Below are 17,500 nucleotides of genomic sequence, written 5' to 3' on the forward strand. Positions count from 1 at the left end.
ATATTGTTAATTCTCATCATCCTAATAATCCAGAGCATGATTGTAACAGTAAATAAAACACTAAATAATCAATAACCACAATATACACCCAGAGTGCTACACTTTAAAACATCTGCCCTCATAATTCAGCAAACTTATGTTGATTGATTTTTTGTCTGAATAAATGAACTAAACACAGTTCTCCTCGTCTAGAGAATGCAGAGAAAGCAGGAAAGACACGAGACGTCTGACAGGAAACGAAAACACATTTAATATGGAAACATTTACAGTGTGCAGAGAGCCGGAGTCAGCGCAGCAGGGGATGCTGGGATAGCTGCGGTCACACGTACCACAGGAAGCCGAACTTCTTGCGCAGCGTCTCCTCGGCGCGTGGGCCGCAGGTTAAAGAGCTCCTCTGTGATGGGAGACACCCAGCTGTCCGTGTGGAATATCTTCTCACCCACCTGAAACACAAGCGTGAGATCCGTCAGCCCACACACACACACACAACACACACACAACACAACACACACACACACACACACTCACACACACACACACACACCACACACACCACACACACACACACACACACACCACACACACACCACACACCACACACCCACACACACACACACACACACAGAGCTCAGGGAAACACAGAACCTTCCAGCCGGGAACGTCCTTCATGATCACAGCTTCCTCCTCCAGATTCTCCCGGAGCATCCGTAACGTCCTGCAGGAGGAAACAAACACCATCCCACATCAGATGAAGGGGAATAGAAGACCTGCAGATCTTTTTAACAGCAATTCAAGAAAATGTAAGGAATAAATCAAAATGTTCTCTAAACGTAAATGTCTGGAGAGAAAGATTCATTTTATCAGCAGCACCACGTTTGAAAAAAAGTTCCAAAAATAACCAGAACATGAAAAATGACTTTCACTGTAACAAAAAAGTGTTGTTTTCCAGCGCAAATAAAAATCTTAAATCAGGTGCATTCGCTGGAGAAGCAGAACGACAAAATAAGAAGTCTTGTTTTCTGAGGAAAGTGAGTTTATGTATTAAACTGACAGATATTTGTCTCGTTTTAATCATAAAACTCCATTTTTTGATCAGTTTTCTCCCAAAAAAAATAAAGGGCCAGTCACACCAAGAGCGATCGCTGTAACGATAAATATACTAGCATCCATCCCGGCCAGCGGACGATATCCGTTATTTATTCTAAGCTGATTAATGGCTTACAGTGTGAATATCGGTATAGGCCCGATGTGAAAAATAATACCGATATTGTGCAGCACAACTGTGTTCAACATTGATAATAATCAGAAATGTTTCTTGAGCAGCAAATCATCATAATTAGAATGATTTCTGAAGATCATGTGACACTGAAGACTGGAGTAATGATGCTGAAATACAGCTGCACATCACAGAAATAAATTACAGATTAAAGTATCGGAATCAGCCGATAAATGGGTTAAAATGTGAATATCGGCATCAGTGTTTATTTACCCTGGGGGCACTGATGCCTACAATAAGTGTTTCTGATGAATGAAATAAAGCAGTAACTGATATCATTTTGAGTAATTTATGTATACATATTTATTCATTAATGTGAAATACGTTTTTTTTTTTCAAACAGATTTTAAAAAACCTAAATACAAGGAGTTCCCAAAGATTTATTCTTTTTAGAGAAAGGTTTTAGACGATCAACAGATGTTAAATCTTCAAACAAAATGTTAAAGTTACCGCTGCATCTGTCTGAAAAAAAAAAAAAAAATGCAGTGCTTTTATTTATAAATTATTTACAATGCAACTCTTCATTATTTGGTTATTTATTGTAACAAGTACGGTTTTGTTAAAAACGACCGAAAGTTAATAATAATTGGTTTATAATCTCTGCACAGGAAAGACTGGTGTTGTTTCCCAACAAAATAAATAATTTTATCAGTATCAGCCAAACTGAGTTAAAAAAATATATATATCAGATATCGGCAAAAATCCAATATTGTGCATATCCTGTTCTGAAAGTGATTGTCACTGATACCTCTTCTCTGTGTCTTGATCGTTATCACTGTGGTGTGGACTCGGCTATTCTGTAATATTGAGAACTATCTCGTTATCGAGGCTTGGTGTGGACAGACTTCTTCTCTTCTGTCATTCTGTCATGACAGTTTCCAGAAATATCAGAAAAGCTTGTGATCGAGGATGTCCAAATTATTGCACAGACACTATTTAAACTGAAACTGAGATGATGACATCAGTGAATTCAATGATGAACTGCCTTTAACTGTCCTTCTGCGGCTATTATTAACACACTGTTCTCCTAATTATTGTTGTTCAGCTTTGACGCAATCTGTTTTGTATAAAGCGCTATATAAATAAGATGACTTGACTTGACTGAGGTGCCAAATCTTCTCTAGATCGTAATCATGATCACACTTGTGATAATCACTTTATTGCGCTTCTGTCTGAAAGTACCTGATGTTAGTTAAGGGTATGATTGTATGATCCTGAACGGTTCATGTGTTTGACTCGCACACATTCACTTCTGCTTGATAACGCAGACACATGCGTCTCTGTGAAGCTGCTTTGGAACGATGTGTGTTGTGAAAAGCACTATACAAATAAATTTGAATTGAATTTGAATCGTGCTTCTCTGGTAACCGTGTGTGTGTCTCACCGGCGGTCGTGCTCGGCCTGCAGCAGCGGCAGTAACGCCACGCGCGCCTCCAGCTCCTCGATGTGCAGCCGTCTGTGGAGGAAGAGCGAGGGTCAGGACTCTCTCAGACTGGACACACAGACGCTCAGTGTGATGATCGCTCACCTGCGCTCGCGGTTCCAGCGGAAGAGCCTCCAGTATCCAAACACCAGGAGCCCCACGCCCACGCCGAACATACTGTACCCTGAGAACCACACAGACAACTAATAATCACCCGCCACGCAATCAGATAAAGTCACTTCCCCGTTTACACTGCTGTTCAGAAGTGTGCCATCAGTCAGACTAGAGATGTTCTGATCAAGACTGCATCCATTTGATCAGACATACAGAAAACTGTTAAAATTGTGAAATATTATTGTAATTTAAAACAGCTGTTCTCCTGTGTGAATCTCTGTTAAAAGTGTAATGTATTTCTGTGATGTGCAGCTGTATTTTCAGCATCATTACTCCAGTCTTCAGTGTCACATGATCTTCAGAAATCATTCTAATATGATGATTTATTATCAATGCTGAAATTGTTGTGTGCTGATTAATATTTTTTTTTGGAACCTGTGATAATTTTTTTTCTTTGATTCTTTGATTAATAAAAAGTTTTAAAATGACAGCATTTTTTCAAAATAGAAATCTTTTCTAACAATATATGTGTTTTTATCATTTCAACACATTCATTACAGAAATAAATTACATTTTAACAGATATTCACAGAGAAAAAACAGCTCATTAAAATTCTAATAATATTTATTTTTTTTTTTTTATTTTTTTATTTCTGAAATCAATTGTGACCCTGGAGCACAAAAACCAGTCATAAGTGTACATGTCAAAAGGATACATTTTTTGAAATTGAGAATTATACAGCATCTGAAGCTGAATATGTTGTATGTTTTTTTATGTGTGGTTTGTTTGTATGAGATTATTTTTTTTGGATATATGTATTTTGAGGTATGAGAAAAATCTAAATATTGAGGGAAAATCATCTTTAAAGTTGTTTCAAATGAAGTTCTTAGCAATGCATATTACTAATCAAAAATTAAGTTTTGATATATTTACAGTAGGACATTTACTAAATATCTTCATGGAACATGGATCTTTACTTAATATCCTAATGATTTTTGTCATAAAAGAGAAATGTATAATTGTGACCCATACAATGTATTGTTGTCTATTGCTACAAATATACCTGTGCTACTGATGACTGCTTCTGTGCTGCAGGGACACAAATAAATACAGGATGATGAAACAGAAGAGACTTCTTAAAAACTCATTACATTACTGATGCAACACTTCTGAACAGTGTGTGTGTGTGTGTGTGTGGTGTGTGTTGTGTGTGTGAGTGTGTGTGTGTGTGTGTGAGTGTGTGTGTGTGTGAGTGTGTTTGTGAGTGTGTGTGAGTGTGTTTGTGAGTGTGTGTGTGTGTGTGTGTGTGTGTGTGTGTGTGTGTGCGTGTGGTAGTGTGTGTGTGAGTGCGTGTGTGCGTGTGTGCGAGTGAGTGAGTGTGTGTGTGTGTGTGTGTGTGTGTGTGTGTGTGTGTGTGTGTGTGTGTGTGTGTGTGTTATAAGTTGTAGTTCAATGGTGGAAGTATACAGTAGTTTAGTGACAGGTGTACTGGTTTATGATACACTGGTTGAACCAGACACACACTGGTTCAGATAGATAAGTATATACTGTGTTTGTTCAGCTGTATACTGGTTAGCAGTATATGTCTGATTTTATCTGTTTATTATAAACATCTGTCATGTGTGTGTGACACGTACCGGACAGGGCCTCGCCTCGGCAGGTTTCTCCGGTAATCTACGGGCCCGTATCCTCCGGTGGGAGGCATGTACCTGCTTCACCTTCGACGAGGCTCCGCCATCTTTTCCGTCCAGCGCGCCGCTCCCGCTCGCGTCTTCCTCGGCTGCGGTGAGAGAGAATCCGCGCTGCTCTCCAGCGCCTCCAGCGGCCGCGCGCACGGCACTGCGTCACACAAACCATGCGACGCTCAACATTTAACGAAGATGCGACATCATGACAGAATACACATCCAAGTGTCTGTTTATACCACGTTATCTGTAGATCTCAATCTTGTAAGAGTTTTTTCTCTATACAACACCAAACTTTTCAGTTTTTGTTCATAGTTCATTCACACTGATTTATACACTTTACTCCTGAAAACATGGTGAAAATGTGTTTGTTTTCTGTCTGTCCACAGTATTTTCCTGATTTATGGGAGTGATAAAGAGAGAAATCCAGAATCCCTCCTAGACAAACCTTTAACATGAGGACGAAATCAGACCTAAATTATGATAACCGGTTCAGATTTGTTCTGGAAAATTATTCAAAGTAGTTCATATTTGATTTTGATGTTTTTAATGTGTTTTAAAGAAGCTCTTCTTTGGGAGGGGGCGCTGGCTGATCAGAAATACAGAAGAAAAACAGTAATATTCAGAAAATTATGTTACATTTATTAAAAATTATAGTAAATACTTATTTTTTTTTATACGCCTAAAGATTTTATCTTTTAACTTTTTAATCATCAAAAAAGTCCTGAGGATTAAAGTATGACCGGTTATAAAATAAAATATTACTCTGCAAACCTGTTTCTAACCTGAGAATAAATCATCTAGAATGATTTCTGAAGATCATGTGACACTGAAGACTGGAGTAATGATGCTGAAAAATACAGCGCACATCACAGAGACATAACATTACAGTTTAAAGTACAGTAAAATAGAATTAAATACAGGCCTTGATGAAGCAGACAAAGACTCCTTACAAAAAAAGAGTTCTTTTGCAAAAACAGAGAACTCCATTTTTAACAGAGATTTTCAAAAATGATGTTTTTCATTGTGTTTTTCAGTTAATCTCAATCAAATTGCAAAGGGATATTCTGCTTAAGTTAAAAATGACTAAAAAAAAATACAGCTAACAAACAAAAATATATATAAAAAACCCGATTTTTGAAAAAGTTTTAAAAAAAAAAAAAAAAAAAAAAAAAAGGCGTTTATCTGCTATCGGATATAATCTCTTCAAACATTAAAATAGTAACTTGTCCAAACTTTTGGCTGGTACTGTATAAATAAACATATGCAAAATCTAAAACCAAATGTATATAATACCACAACAGAAGTGAAATGGAGGCGCAGTCGATTGAAAGGGTTAAAACGTTTTTATTACAGGAACAAATAAATCTAAACAAACTGTAACTTTGTACATGTTGGCAGGAAGCAAATGTAGCAGGAGAACGTCCGATAACCATGGAAACACGACCAGCGTGACATCATTCATCATCATCATCAGTGGACTCAAACTGTCGAAGCGGCAGAAAACATGAATATGATCCGCTTCAAACAGAGATGAGATCATCTTCATTCTTCATTTATCATCCATCATCAGCAGCAGCTCGTTTAATCCATAATCTGATGACCTTCTACACCAGTGGTCACTTACCTTTAAACTTTTTTATCAGAGGTTAACATGTAGAGAATCGCCTGCATGGAAATACAAACATTTTAAACAAACAATATAATCTGCAAAAAAAAAAAAATATTTACAAATAAAAGAAACTTCAACTGACTCCAAACTCAGACGTGGTTCAGAGAAAGTCAGTCTGACTGAAGCTATGAGCTGAAATAATAAATGGTTGTGGAGGTGTTCGAACACGCGGTCAGCTGACATCACACACAGCGTGTGAAACCGCACGACCGAAGCCAGAATGAGGAGAAGCTGTAACAGCAGTCCTCTGTGTGATTGATGTAACGCTCGCGTCAGACGAGACTCGAAGCCCGTTGTGTGAAGGAAACCTGCATGAACCGCTGATGAGACCAGAAACACACATTAAATCCAGAAACTCCAGCGCTTCTACTTCCAGGTGTTTGTGGTCACTGTGAGACCGGAGCCGAGACGGGATCATGTCCAGCAGATACTCCCTTGGACGCTCCGACGGCTTCTGCACCGACCGAATGGGGTTCACATAGGCCATGGTCACACACTGGAGGGGGTGGGGGGGGAGAAGGGGGGGGAGAGAGAGGGGGGAGAGAGAGAGAGAGAGAGAGGGGGAGAGGGGGGGGGAGAGAGAGAGAGAGGGGGGGGGGGGGGGGGAGAGAGAGAGAGAGAGACAGAGAGAGAGAGAGAGGGGGGGAGAGAGGGGGGGGGGGGGGGAGAGAGAAGAGGGATGGAGAAGAGAGAAGAGGAGGAGAGGGCGAGGGGAGGGGGGGGGGGGGGGACGGACTCGGAGAGGAGGGGGGGAGAGGGAGGGATGAGAAGGAGAGGAGAGAGAGCTCAGGGGGAGCGGGGAGAGAGAGGGGGAGGAGAGAGAGAGAGAGAGAGACGGGGGAGAGAGCGAGAGAGAGAGAGGACGAGAGGAGGGGGAGAAGGGGAGAGGAGAGAGAAGGAGAGAGGGAGAGGAGAGAGAAGAGGAGGGAGAAGAGAGGGAGAGAATAGGAGTGAAGGAGGAAGAGAGAGAGAGAAGGATGAGGGGGGGAGGAGGAGGGAGAGAGGGAGAGGTGGAAGGAAGGAAGGAGGAAGAGAAGAGAAAGAGGGGATGGAGGGAGGAGGGGTAAGGGGGAGGAGAGAGGGAGAGGGAGGAAAAAGGAGAGGAAGAGGGGGGGGGGAGGAAGAGGAGAGGAGAGAGAAGAGAGAAACAGAGAGGGAGAGGAGAGAGAAGAGACGTGGAGAAGAGAGAGAGAGAGAGGGAGGGAAGGAGAAGAAAAGGGGGAGAAGGGGGAGAGAGAGAGGAGAGAGAGGAGAGGAAAAAGAAAAAGGGGGTGAGGGGGGAGAGAGAGAAGGGAGAGAGAAGAGAGAGAGGGGAGAGAGAAGAGGGGGGGGAGAAGAGGAGAGAGAGACTTACTTTTGTTCAGGGGGGGAAGAGAGAGTGAATCACTTTGTTACTGTCAGAGCGTGAAACATTAATGTCAGTTAGTTGTGAGGGTATTTTGATATAGGGATTTAAAAAAGTCTATTCTTTATGAGTTATAAGGTGAATCCACAGATCATTACAAACTTTCATTTGAAGCAAAATAAATAAAAAATAAGAAAGACAAATATAGAAGTCTTTGAACTTATCGACTGGTGAGAGAAAAGAACTAAACTCTCTGTCCGTCCTTTAACAGGATTAGTGGTTCGTTTAAAAGTTAATTCTTTATTAAGAACTATGATTGGCTCATGATCAGAAAGAGTGAAGACGGATGAGGCCCAGTCATGAGTCATGTCATGTGTGTGTGTGTGTGTGTGTGTGAACATGACAGTGCATTTTTGGTAATTAACTTATTATTATTATTGCAAACACATAAATGCCATCTCACTCAAAACTAACAAAACATGACTGCTTACTGAGATAAAATACCAAACTTATTTCAGTCTTTTTAGTTCAAGAACCAATAAAATTACTAAAAATTAAAACTAAAATTGAAATTAAATAAATGAATCCCTAATACTAGTATTAAAAGAAATCCCTAAAAAACTAATTAAAAATGACAAAAAGCACACATACCCATAAAAAAAAATAAAAAAACAATTAATTAATATATGAAGAGTTTAAATATACAAAAAATAAAATAAAAGCTAATCAAAATTAAATTCAAAATATGAATTTAGTTAGGTTTAAAGCACTAAAACTGCTAACTGGAAATAAACTCTTAAACTGAAATAAAAGCAAAGGAAATATATACAGCTGATACATACAGCTGCTGGGTCATATAATTAGAATATCAGCACAAAATTTGATCTATTTCATAATTCCAATTCCATTCAAAAAGTGAAACTTGTATATTATATTCATTCATACACACAGACTGATATATTTTCAAATGTTTATTTCTTTTAATTTTGATGATTATAACTGACAACTAAGGAAAATCCCAAATTCAGTATCTCAGAAAACTTAGAATATTGTGAAAAGGTTCAATACTGAAGAACACCTGGTGCCACACTCTAATCAGCTTATTAACTAAAAAACACCTGCAAAGGGCCTTTAAATGGTCTCTCAGTCTAGTTCTGTAGGCTACACAATCATGGGGAAGGGACTGCTGAATTGACAGTTGTCCAAAAGACGAGCATTGACACCTTGCACAAGGAGGGCAAGAGACAAAAGGTCATTGCAAAAGAGGCTGGCTGTTCACAGAGCTCTGTGTCCAAGCACATTTAATAGAGAGGCGAAGGGAAGGAAAAGATGTGATAGAAAAAAAGTTTACAAGCAATAGAGGTAATAACCGCACCCTGGAGAGGATTGTGAAACAAAGCCCATTCAAAAAATGGGGGGGAGATTCACAAAGAGTGGGACTGCAGCTGGAGTCAGTGCTTCAAGAACCACTACACACAGACGTATGCAAGGACATGGGTTTCAGCTGAGCATTCCTTGTGTCAAGCCACTCTTGAACAACAGACAGCGTCAGAAGCGTCTTGCTCAAAAAGGACTGGACTGCTGCTGAGTGGTCCAAAGTTATGTTCTCTGATGAAAGTAAATTTAGCATTTCCTTTGGATATCAGGGTCCCAGAGTCTGGAGGAAGAGAGAGAGGAGAGGCACACAATCCACGTTGCTTGAGGTCCAGTGTAAAGTTTCCACAGTCAGTGATGGTTTGGGGTGCCATGTCATCTGCTGGTGTTGGTCCACTGTGTTTTCTGAGGTCCAGAGGTCAACACAGCAGCCGTATACCAGGAAGTTTTAGAGCACTTCATGCTTCCTGCTGCTGACCAACTTTATGGAGATGCAGATTTCATTTTCCAGCAGGACTTGGCACCTGCACACAGTGCCAAAGCTTCCAGTACCTGGTTTAAGGACCATGGTATCCCTGTTCTCAATCTATGGGGTATTGTGAAGAGGAAGATGGGATATGCCAGACCCAAGAATGCAGAAGAGCTGAAGGCCACTATCAGAGCAGCCTGGGCTCTCATATCACCTGAGCAGTGCCACAGACTGATCGACTCCACGCCACGCCGCATTGCTGCAGTAATTCAGGCAAAAGGAGCCCTAACTAAGTATTGAGTGCTGTACATGCTCAATACTTTTCATGTTCATACTTTTCAGTTGACCAAGATTTCTAAAAATCCTTTCTTTGTATTGGTCTTAAGTTATATTCTAATTTTCTGAGATACTGTATTTGGGATTTTCCTTAGTTGTCAGTTTTATAATCATCAAAATTAAAAGAAATAAACATTTGAAATATATCAGTCTGTGTGTAATGAATGAATATAATATACAAGTTTCACTGTTTGAATGGAATTAGTGAAATAAATCAACTTTTTGATGATATTCTAATTATATGACCAGCACCTATATATATATATATATATATTATATATATATATATATATAATATATATATATATATATATATATATATCTCTATATATATAAATGAAATGCAATATAAATGAAAACTAGTTAAAAACAACAAAAGAAAACCTAACATTTAAAAAAAAAAAAAGGAACTCATTAAAATGAAAAACGAATATTACAATAATAATAAAAAAAGTATTTCAGTTAGTAGCTAATGCAGATTTCATAATATTTGTTTAGTTTAAGTAGAAGCACTAAAATTACAGAAAAAAAAAAAAAAAAAAAAAGAAAAAAGTAAACCTTAAAAGCGAATATTTAAAACAAAAAAGGATTAAAAATGACAAAAACACACAAACTAAAGTTAAAATGGAAACAAAAAACAAAGAAAGAAAAAATAGAAGCTAATGTAAAATACTAGTTAAGGTGAGAATAACTAGCAAGCAGAAGAGCGCTGGTTGTGTTCTGAGCAGAATCTACCTGCTGTGCTGCTGCTCCGTTTCCTCATGCTGCTGCCGACCTTTGACAGACCCTGACGCTCTGCAGCTGCTTACCCGGCCTGCCTGACAGAGACGTGACTCGCTGGTCGCGGCGGACACCGCACACTGCGTTCTGCAGCTGAGAGAGGACGAGGAGAAGGAGCTGAGGCCCCGTGACGCTCGGACCGAGCGAGGGACCCCGCTGCAAATGAGGACGAACGACCCTCATCACCTGCAGAGGAGGATCGCAGGTCGACGGGCTGATCGATCTCCCGGACACGAACGCCGCACAGCCACACAGTCAGCCTGCGCTTCAGTCACTGACAGAGCTCACACATGACGGCTCCGCCCATCAGTTCTCAGGCGCCAGGCTCCCGGTCACACCCCCAGCGGCCCTCACCCTGTCTGACGGCCTGCGATACAGACACCACACGTGGCGGCTCACGCTCGACACCGAGGCGGCCACACCTGACCCACACAAAACTGCACTGAGGACGAGCGCCACCTTCATCACACACTGAGCAGAGGAGGAGGAGGCAGGGGGGCGTGGCCTGCTGAGCACACGCTGATACAGCGATCTCCCGCCACACCACACACACACACACTGATCAGAAGCGCCCTTCACGAACGCCGCCTTCAGCCGATTGGTGTGTTCAGCCTTCAGCAGCTTCTTCTGATTGGACGACATGCACTGCTCACACATGACGGCTCCGCCCTCGTCTCGGCGCCAGCGGCAGGTGAAGTCCGTCTGACACTGAGAGCAGCAGCTCGGCTAGCTGATTTGTTTACCACCAGACCACACACAGTACAGACCCTGCTTACCTGACACACACACACACACACACACACACACACACACACACACACACACACACAGATACAGACACACACATACACACACACACACACAGATACACACACACAGATACAGACACACACACACAGACACACACAGACACGCAGACACACACACACACACACACACACACACATTAACACACGCACACACAGATTCAATTTCATAATAATGATATAAAATACTATAATACTGCAACATAATAGATAATAATATAAAATAATTATACTACGGGGCGGCTGAATGCTTGAATCTGATTGGCTGACGAACGTTCTGAGGTGTGTAATTATTTTCTGGGAAACGCACGGTGAACGTAGTTCCAGGCAGCTCTCCTGACCGCATTACACTTCATATCACTCCGCACAGTTAACTGTAATAACAGAAACTACACGACTAACAAGAACAACATGACGGACGATTTTCAGAAAGTAAGTACACATGACATTTCTACTAGTGAGGTAATAACAGTGCTGTTTAGAGACGCCGCTGCAGCCTAATCACACTAGCTCTCTCTCTCTCTCTCTGTGTGTGTGTCTCTGTCTCTCTCGCTCTCTTTCTAATAACTTCATTAATAATAATAATAATATTAGAATGCTATCAGCGGCTCAAGCCTCCGTTACCAGCTTTAAAATGATGTTTTGGAGCCAGCAAAAGAGGCGCTGGACGAGATGCGGAAGAGATAATCCTGATCACAATACTGATTTAAGTACAAAAACGGACGAATCCCTTTAAATACATCATCTGATCGATGTCTTGAGGCGTGGTGACCGCAGTATAAACGGAATAATTGACTCCGGGCCGTTAAATTATTAGAAAATAATGCACACCTGAGGAGTAACTCCGCCTCGTGGCCGCATCACCAGCTCGAGTGTGCGTTATTTTTCTAATAATTCAAACCATACATCAATGGAGAGATTATTTATTCAGCTTTCAGATTATGTACAAATCTCAATTTCGAGAAATTGACTCTCCTGACTGGTTTTGTGCTCCAGGGTCAGCAGCAGCGTGTGTTTATCACAGCAATCAAAGCTGCACTCGACTCGATCAAACGAGAGCATGACTGCTACGGCTGCTATATCTGCGGCGGTGTGAAGCGCTCTGTTTGATCCGCACCTCGGCCCAGAGACTCCAGCAGGTTCTGCACCACCTCCTCCAGCCCCAGCAGGTAGATGAACTCGTGACTGGCCGCCGACGGCAGGAAGAGCTGCGGCGAGGACGGTCTGGGCGACGGGATCTCCAGCAGCGTCTTCTCCAGCTGTTTGCGCAGCGCTAGTTTAGCCGCCTGACGGCCGTCTGGAGACGAGCTCACACTCGAGCCGCTCTTCAGCTTCGAGCCGGCGGCCTGCGGGACAGACTCAGCAGGATTATACTGCTGTGATGATGATGATTCTGTGGCTGCACAACGGATTTTGTGGAACGCCTGGCAAACCACGTTTATCATGTCATAATTATCACAATTACAAGACGCAGAGCTTTTAAAGTTAAATGTAAGACCTGCACAAATAAAATGAGCCGCACGGAAGCCTGTTTCTGCCACGGTATTAAAAAATAAATAAAAACACTTTCTCTGAAAAAGAAAGAAAGAAAGAAACATATCAAAATCCTACATATATCCAGAATCATGAGATATGAACTTGCAATTTTGAGAAAAAAAAAAGTCAGAATCGTGAGATATAAACTCAAAATTTACAAAGAAAAAAAAAAGTGTTACAATATTACAATATATACACCATAAATTAAATATGGTCATAGTTCAACAGTAGATCATACGCAGCCGACCGTGTGATATTCACTGATTTCATGCGTTATTACTGTAAATGTGCAGCACTCACTTTTATTTAAGATTCCTGTTATACCCAGCTCCAAATTTAAGACTTTTTAAGACTGAGATTGAGGATTGTGTGTAACACTCATGACTGAAGTCAGAGATCAAGTTCTGAAGCAGCTCAAACACACAGCTTCTGCTGCTGATCTGAATTCAGTGTTAATCAGGAGAGCGTGACACACCTGGCTGATGCTGAGGAGCAGGCCTGTGCTGGGGATGGAGGTCATGCGGATGAGGCCGGGCTGGAGGATCTTCTGTCCCGGGACGCTGCTCAGCGTGGCTCTGGGAGCGAGGAGCAGCGGAGGAGGCCCTGAGGAGGAGTTCTGCTGCTGTCTCAGGACGGAGATCTGCTGCGGCGACACCGAGATCGACTGCGGTGCAAGAGACAAGCATCACTGCGTGTTCAGACGGGAACGAGACGCACGGCAGCTGCGTGACGCACCTGAGCTCCTCGGACCAGCGGCGGCATGATGATCTGAGCGCCGGCCGGGCCGTGTTTGGACAGCTGAGCCCCGCGCACCAGCGGAGGAGGAATCACCGTCCCAGAAGCCCGAGCGGTGATCACCTGATCAACACACCCACACACCAGAGCGCTCACTTTCTCTCACAGTGTCCTTCTTACACAGCACAGGTATCATCATCACACACAGCTGACCCTAAACTGAACCCCACGTTTACAGGAAGCACATGCTGTTGACCACGTTTACTTCAAAATGTACAACTGTAACAAGAACACTGTAATCACAAGACCTTTTATAGAGACAATTACAACATTACAGAGCTGGATCAGAGTCATGTTTATAATGTTGTGTGTTACAGTGTGTGTGTGTGTGTGTGTGTGTGTGTGTGTGTGTGTGTGAGTGAGTGAGTGAGTGAGTGAGTGAGTGAGTGAGTGTGTGATAGACAGAGTGTGTGTGTGTGTGTGTGTGTGTGAGTGAGTGAGTGTGTGTGTGTGTGATAGACAGAGTGTGTGTGTGTGTGTGTGTGTGTGTGTGTGTGTGTGTGTGAGTGAGTGAGTGAGTGTGTGTGTGATAGAGTGTGTGTGTGTGTGTGTGTGTGTGTGTGAGTGTGTTGGTGAGTGTGTGTGTGTGTGTGTGTGTGTGTGAGTGTGTGCTAGTGTGTGTGTGTGTGTGTGTGTGTGTGTGTTTGAATGAGTGAGTGAGTGTGTGTGTGTGTGTGTGTGTGTGTGAGTGAGTGATAGACAGAGTGTGTGTGTGTGTGTGTGTGTGTGTGTGAATGAGTGAGTGAGTGTGTGTGTGTGTGTGTGTGATAGACAGAGTGTGTGTGTGTGTGTGTGTGTGTGTGAGTGAGTGTGTGTGAGTGTGTGTGTGTGTGTGTGTGAGTGAGTGAGTGAGTGTGTGTGTGTGATAGACAGAGTGTGTGTGTGTGTGAGTGAGTGAATGTGTGTGTGTGTGTGAGTGTGTGTGTGAGAGTGAGTGAGTGAGTGAGTGAGATAGACAGAGTGTGTGTGTGTGTGTGTGTGTGAGTGAGTGAGTGAGTGTGTGAGTGTGTGATAGACAGAGTGTGTGTGTGTGTGTGTGTGTGTGTGAGTGAGTGTGTGTGAGTGAGTGTGTGTGTGTGATAGACAGAGTGTGTGTGTGTGTGTGTGTGTGTGTGTGTGTGTGTGTGAGTGAGTGAGTGTGTGTGTGAGAGAGAGGAGGTGTGTATATTAGTGAGTGAGTGAGTGTGTGTGTGATAGAGTGTGTGTGTGTGTGTGTGTGTGAGTGAGTGTGTGTGAGTGAGTGTGTGTGTGTGATAGACAGAGTGTGTGTGTGTGTGTGTGTGTGTGAGTGAGTGAGTGAGTGAGTGTGTGTGTGTGTGAGAGAGAGGAGGTGTGTATATTAGTGCGTGTGTGTGTGTGTGTGTGTGTGAAGGACTCACAGGTTGTGCTGTTTTCCCAGCAGCAGATCCCTTCATCAGAGGAGGAGGAGCGCTGGACACAGGAGCCGCCGGCTGATCGAGACACAGCAGAATGATCAGTTTAAGTTCTTTCACACGGTTTGACCTCCACACACACACTGGGTCAGCTGGTTATGATGTTGTGTTTTATTAAATCATGGGCAGTGCTACTAAAGCTCAGCGCCGCGTGAGATTCTGTAGTTTGTACCTTCTGTGCTCCGGAGTCTTTGTGTGTTTGACTCTGTCTGAGCTTCTTGAGCAGGATGAGCTTGGCCTCCTCTAAACGCAGCTCCTCCTTCAGCTGCTTGATGACGCGCCCGCGCTCCTTTGGAGAACTCCTCTGCACACACACGCACGCACGCACACACACACACTGTCTGTAAGAGAGCCGTAACACACGTGTGTAGCGGTCATGTGCTGATGTTCATGTCAGAGGTCACGTGTTTACCATCAGCACATCCATGTCCAGCTCTTTGAGGTGATTTCCTCCGTTGACCTGTGGACTGGGCGCCTCGTCGGACAGAACGATGACATCATCAGGCGTCTCTCTCTTCATCTCACTGTAATCAAACACGGGGGGGGGGGGGGGGGGGGAGATCACATTCAGAGAGGTTTGTGTGATCACTCTCGGTGCGGATTCATCTGATCACATAATCTGATCCAAAACATGAAGCACTCGTAATTTAATTATATTACATTTTATATTACTCAGACTAGCTACTCTTTATTAATTAAATGATTACATATTCACACAGTGGCAGTAAATTCAAGATTCAAGATTAATTTTCGCAGAATTACTTGAAGAATGACATGTTGTGACTGCAAAACAATATTAATATTAACCAGCAGTGTGAAATGTGAGTCAGGTCGGCTCCATGGACAAGTGCAATTATTAAAGAATACAACACAGATGAAAATATACATAAATATTAGTATGAAACAATGAAATAAAAGTAAACAATAAAAATATAAGAATAAAATATAAAATATATAAAAGAGATGTATACTGTAGAATTAAATATAGAATGGAAAATAATGTGCATGAAAGTAAACTGTAGTCTTAAATAATAAGATACACAGGAATGTACAAGAGGCAAATGTGCAAACAGGTTGACACTTTCAGTATGTCAATGTGTGGTAGTGAATGATGAATATCTTACTGATAAAGTGAATATTAAGTGGAGACATGAAGATTTTAAGAGGCTGGTTTTGAGTTTAGGAGCCTGATGGCCTGGGGGAAGAAACTCCTCCTAAGTCTCTCAGTTTTTGACATCAGGCTACGGAAACGCACTTACTAGATGGCTGCAAAGTGAAAAGATGGTTACTGGGGTGAATGGAGTCCTTGATTATTTTAACAGCTCTGCTTTTGCAGCGTTTGAGGTAGATGTCCTGCAGAGAGGGGAGAACAGACCCGGAGATGCGCTCAGCTAAGCGCACAACTCTCTGCAGGGCTTTGCAGTCATGACTGGAGCTGTTCCCATACCACACTGATATACACTGAGTCAATACGCTTTCTATGGCCCCTGAATAGAAAGTTTTCAGGATTGCAGGTGAAACCCTGAATTTTCTCAGCTGTCTCAGATGGTACAGTCTTTGCCTGGCTTTATTAACCTGAGTTTGAATGTGTGTAGTCCAAGTCAGGTCCTCTGAGATGTTTACACCGAGGTACTTGAAGCTGCTCACCCTCTCCACAGGGGTCCAGCTGATCATTAGAGGAGTATAGGGCTGCTGCTGTCTCTTCCTGAAGTCAACAATCAGCTCTTTAGTTTTGCTCACATTCAGAGAGAGACAGTTGTCCTGGCACCATGATGTTAATTTCTCTACCTCATCCAAGTATGCGCTCTCATTATTGTTGGAAATGAGGCCCAGAACCACAGTATCATCAGCAAATTTAATAATAGATGTGGAGCTGTGGGAAGACACACAGTCATGTGTGTAGAGAGAGAAGAGCAGGGGACTCAGGACACAGCCCTGTGGGGCTCCTATGTTCAGGGTGATGGAGTTAGAGGTGAACTGGCCTACTTTCACCACTTGAGGTCTGCCGGTGAGGAAATCAAGAATCCAGTTGCATAGTGAAGAATTCAGGCCGAGGTCCATGAGTTTAGAAGCTAGCGTGATGGGGACTATAGTATTGAAAGCTGAGCTATAGTCCATAAATAGCAGCCTTACATAGTTCCTGTTATTGCTGTCAATGTGTGTTAGAGAAGAGTGCAGGATGTGAGAGATGGCATCATCAGTGGATCTGTTGGTATACAAGATGGCGCCGCCGAGTTCGGTCGCCGTCCAGGTCGCTCCGCTTAGATTGTGTTTTTATTTCCTCTTTTACCTACTTTTGCTTTCTCTTTTTGCACACATAACCTCTGCACTGATCACTTATGACAAAGGAACACTTTTGGACATTGGATACCGCTTCACTAACCTGTTTCAGGACACTTTATCCTCCAACCCATCGTGGAGGATACATAACCTATTTATTCTGATATCAGTTAATA

At 42.4% G+C, this 17,500-nt stretch overlaps 2 protein-coding genes and 2 pseudogenes across 2 annotated transcripts in view; 2 read left to right on the top strand and 2 right to left on the bottom strand.

Moving 5' to 3' along the window:
- LOC109084974 (midnolin-like) overlaps window positions 1–17,500 on the top strand; it is a 125,987-nt gene that overhangs the window by 73,391 nt on the left and 35,096 nt on the right. The gene's annotated exons all lie outside the window — the stretch shown is intronic.
- Window positions 1–17,500, top strand: part of LOC109106706 — a 175,950-nt pseudogene that overhangs the window by 15,615 nt on the left and 142,835 nt on the right.
- Window positions 228–4,531, bottom strand: LOC122135172 (annotated as a pseudogene).
- LOC109083281 (transcriptional repressor p66-alpha-like) overlaps window positions 11,053–17,500 on the bottom strand; it is a 195,295-nt gene continuing 188,847 nt past the window's right edge. The window contains exons 3-9 of the mRNA XM_042713878.1: window positions 15,457–15,568; window positions 15,217–15,348; window positions 14,991–15,062; window positions 13,552–13,674; window positions 13,292–13,480; window positions 12,398–12,626; window positions 11,053–11,250 (exon numbers count right to left, since the gene is read on the bottom strand). Of these exons, the coding sequence (XP_042569812.1) occupies window positions 11,201–11,250; window positions 12,398–12,626; window positions 13,292–13,480; window positions 13,552–13,674; window positions 14,991–15,062; window positions 15,217–15,348; window positions 15,457–15,568 (907 nt within the window). The 3' untranslated portion in view covers window positions 11,053–11,200. The remainder of the gene's footprint in view (window positions 11,251–12,397; window positions 12,627–13,291; window positions 13,481–13,551; window positions 13,675–14,990; window positions 15,063–15,216; window positions 15,349–15,456; window positions 15,569–17,500) is intronic.

The sequence above is a fragment of the Cyprinus carpio genome, chromosome A2, assembly GCF_018340385.1.
Source record: "Cyprinus carpio isolate SPL01 chromosome A2, ASM1834038v1, whole genome shotgun sequence".
Classification (NCBI taxonomy): Eukaryota; Metazoa; Chordata; class Actinopteri; order Cypriniformes; family Cyprinidae; genus Cyprinus; species Cyprinus carpio.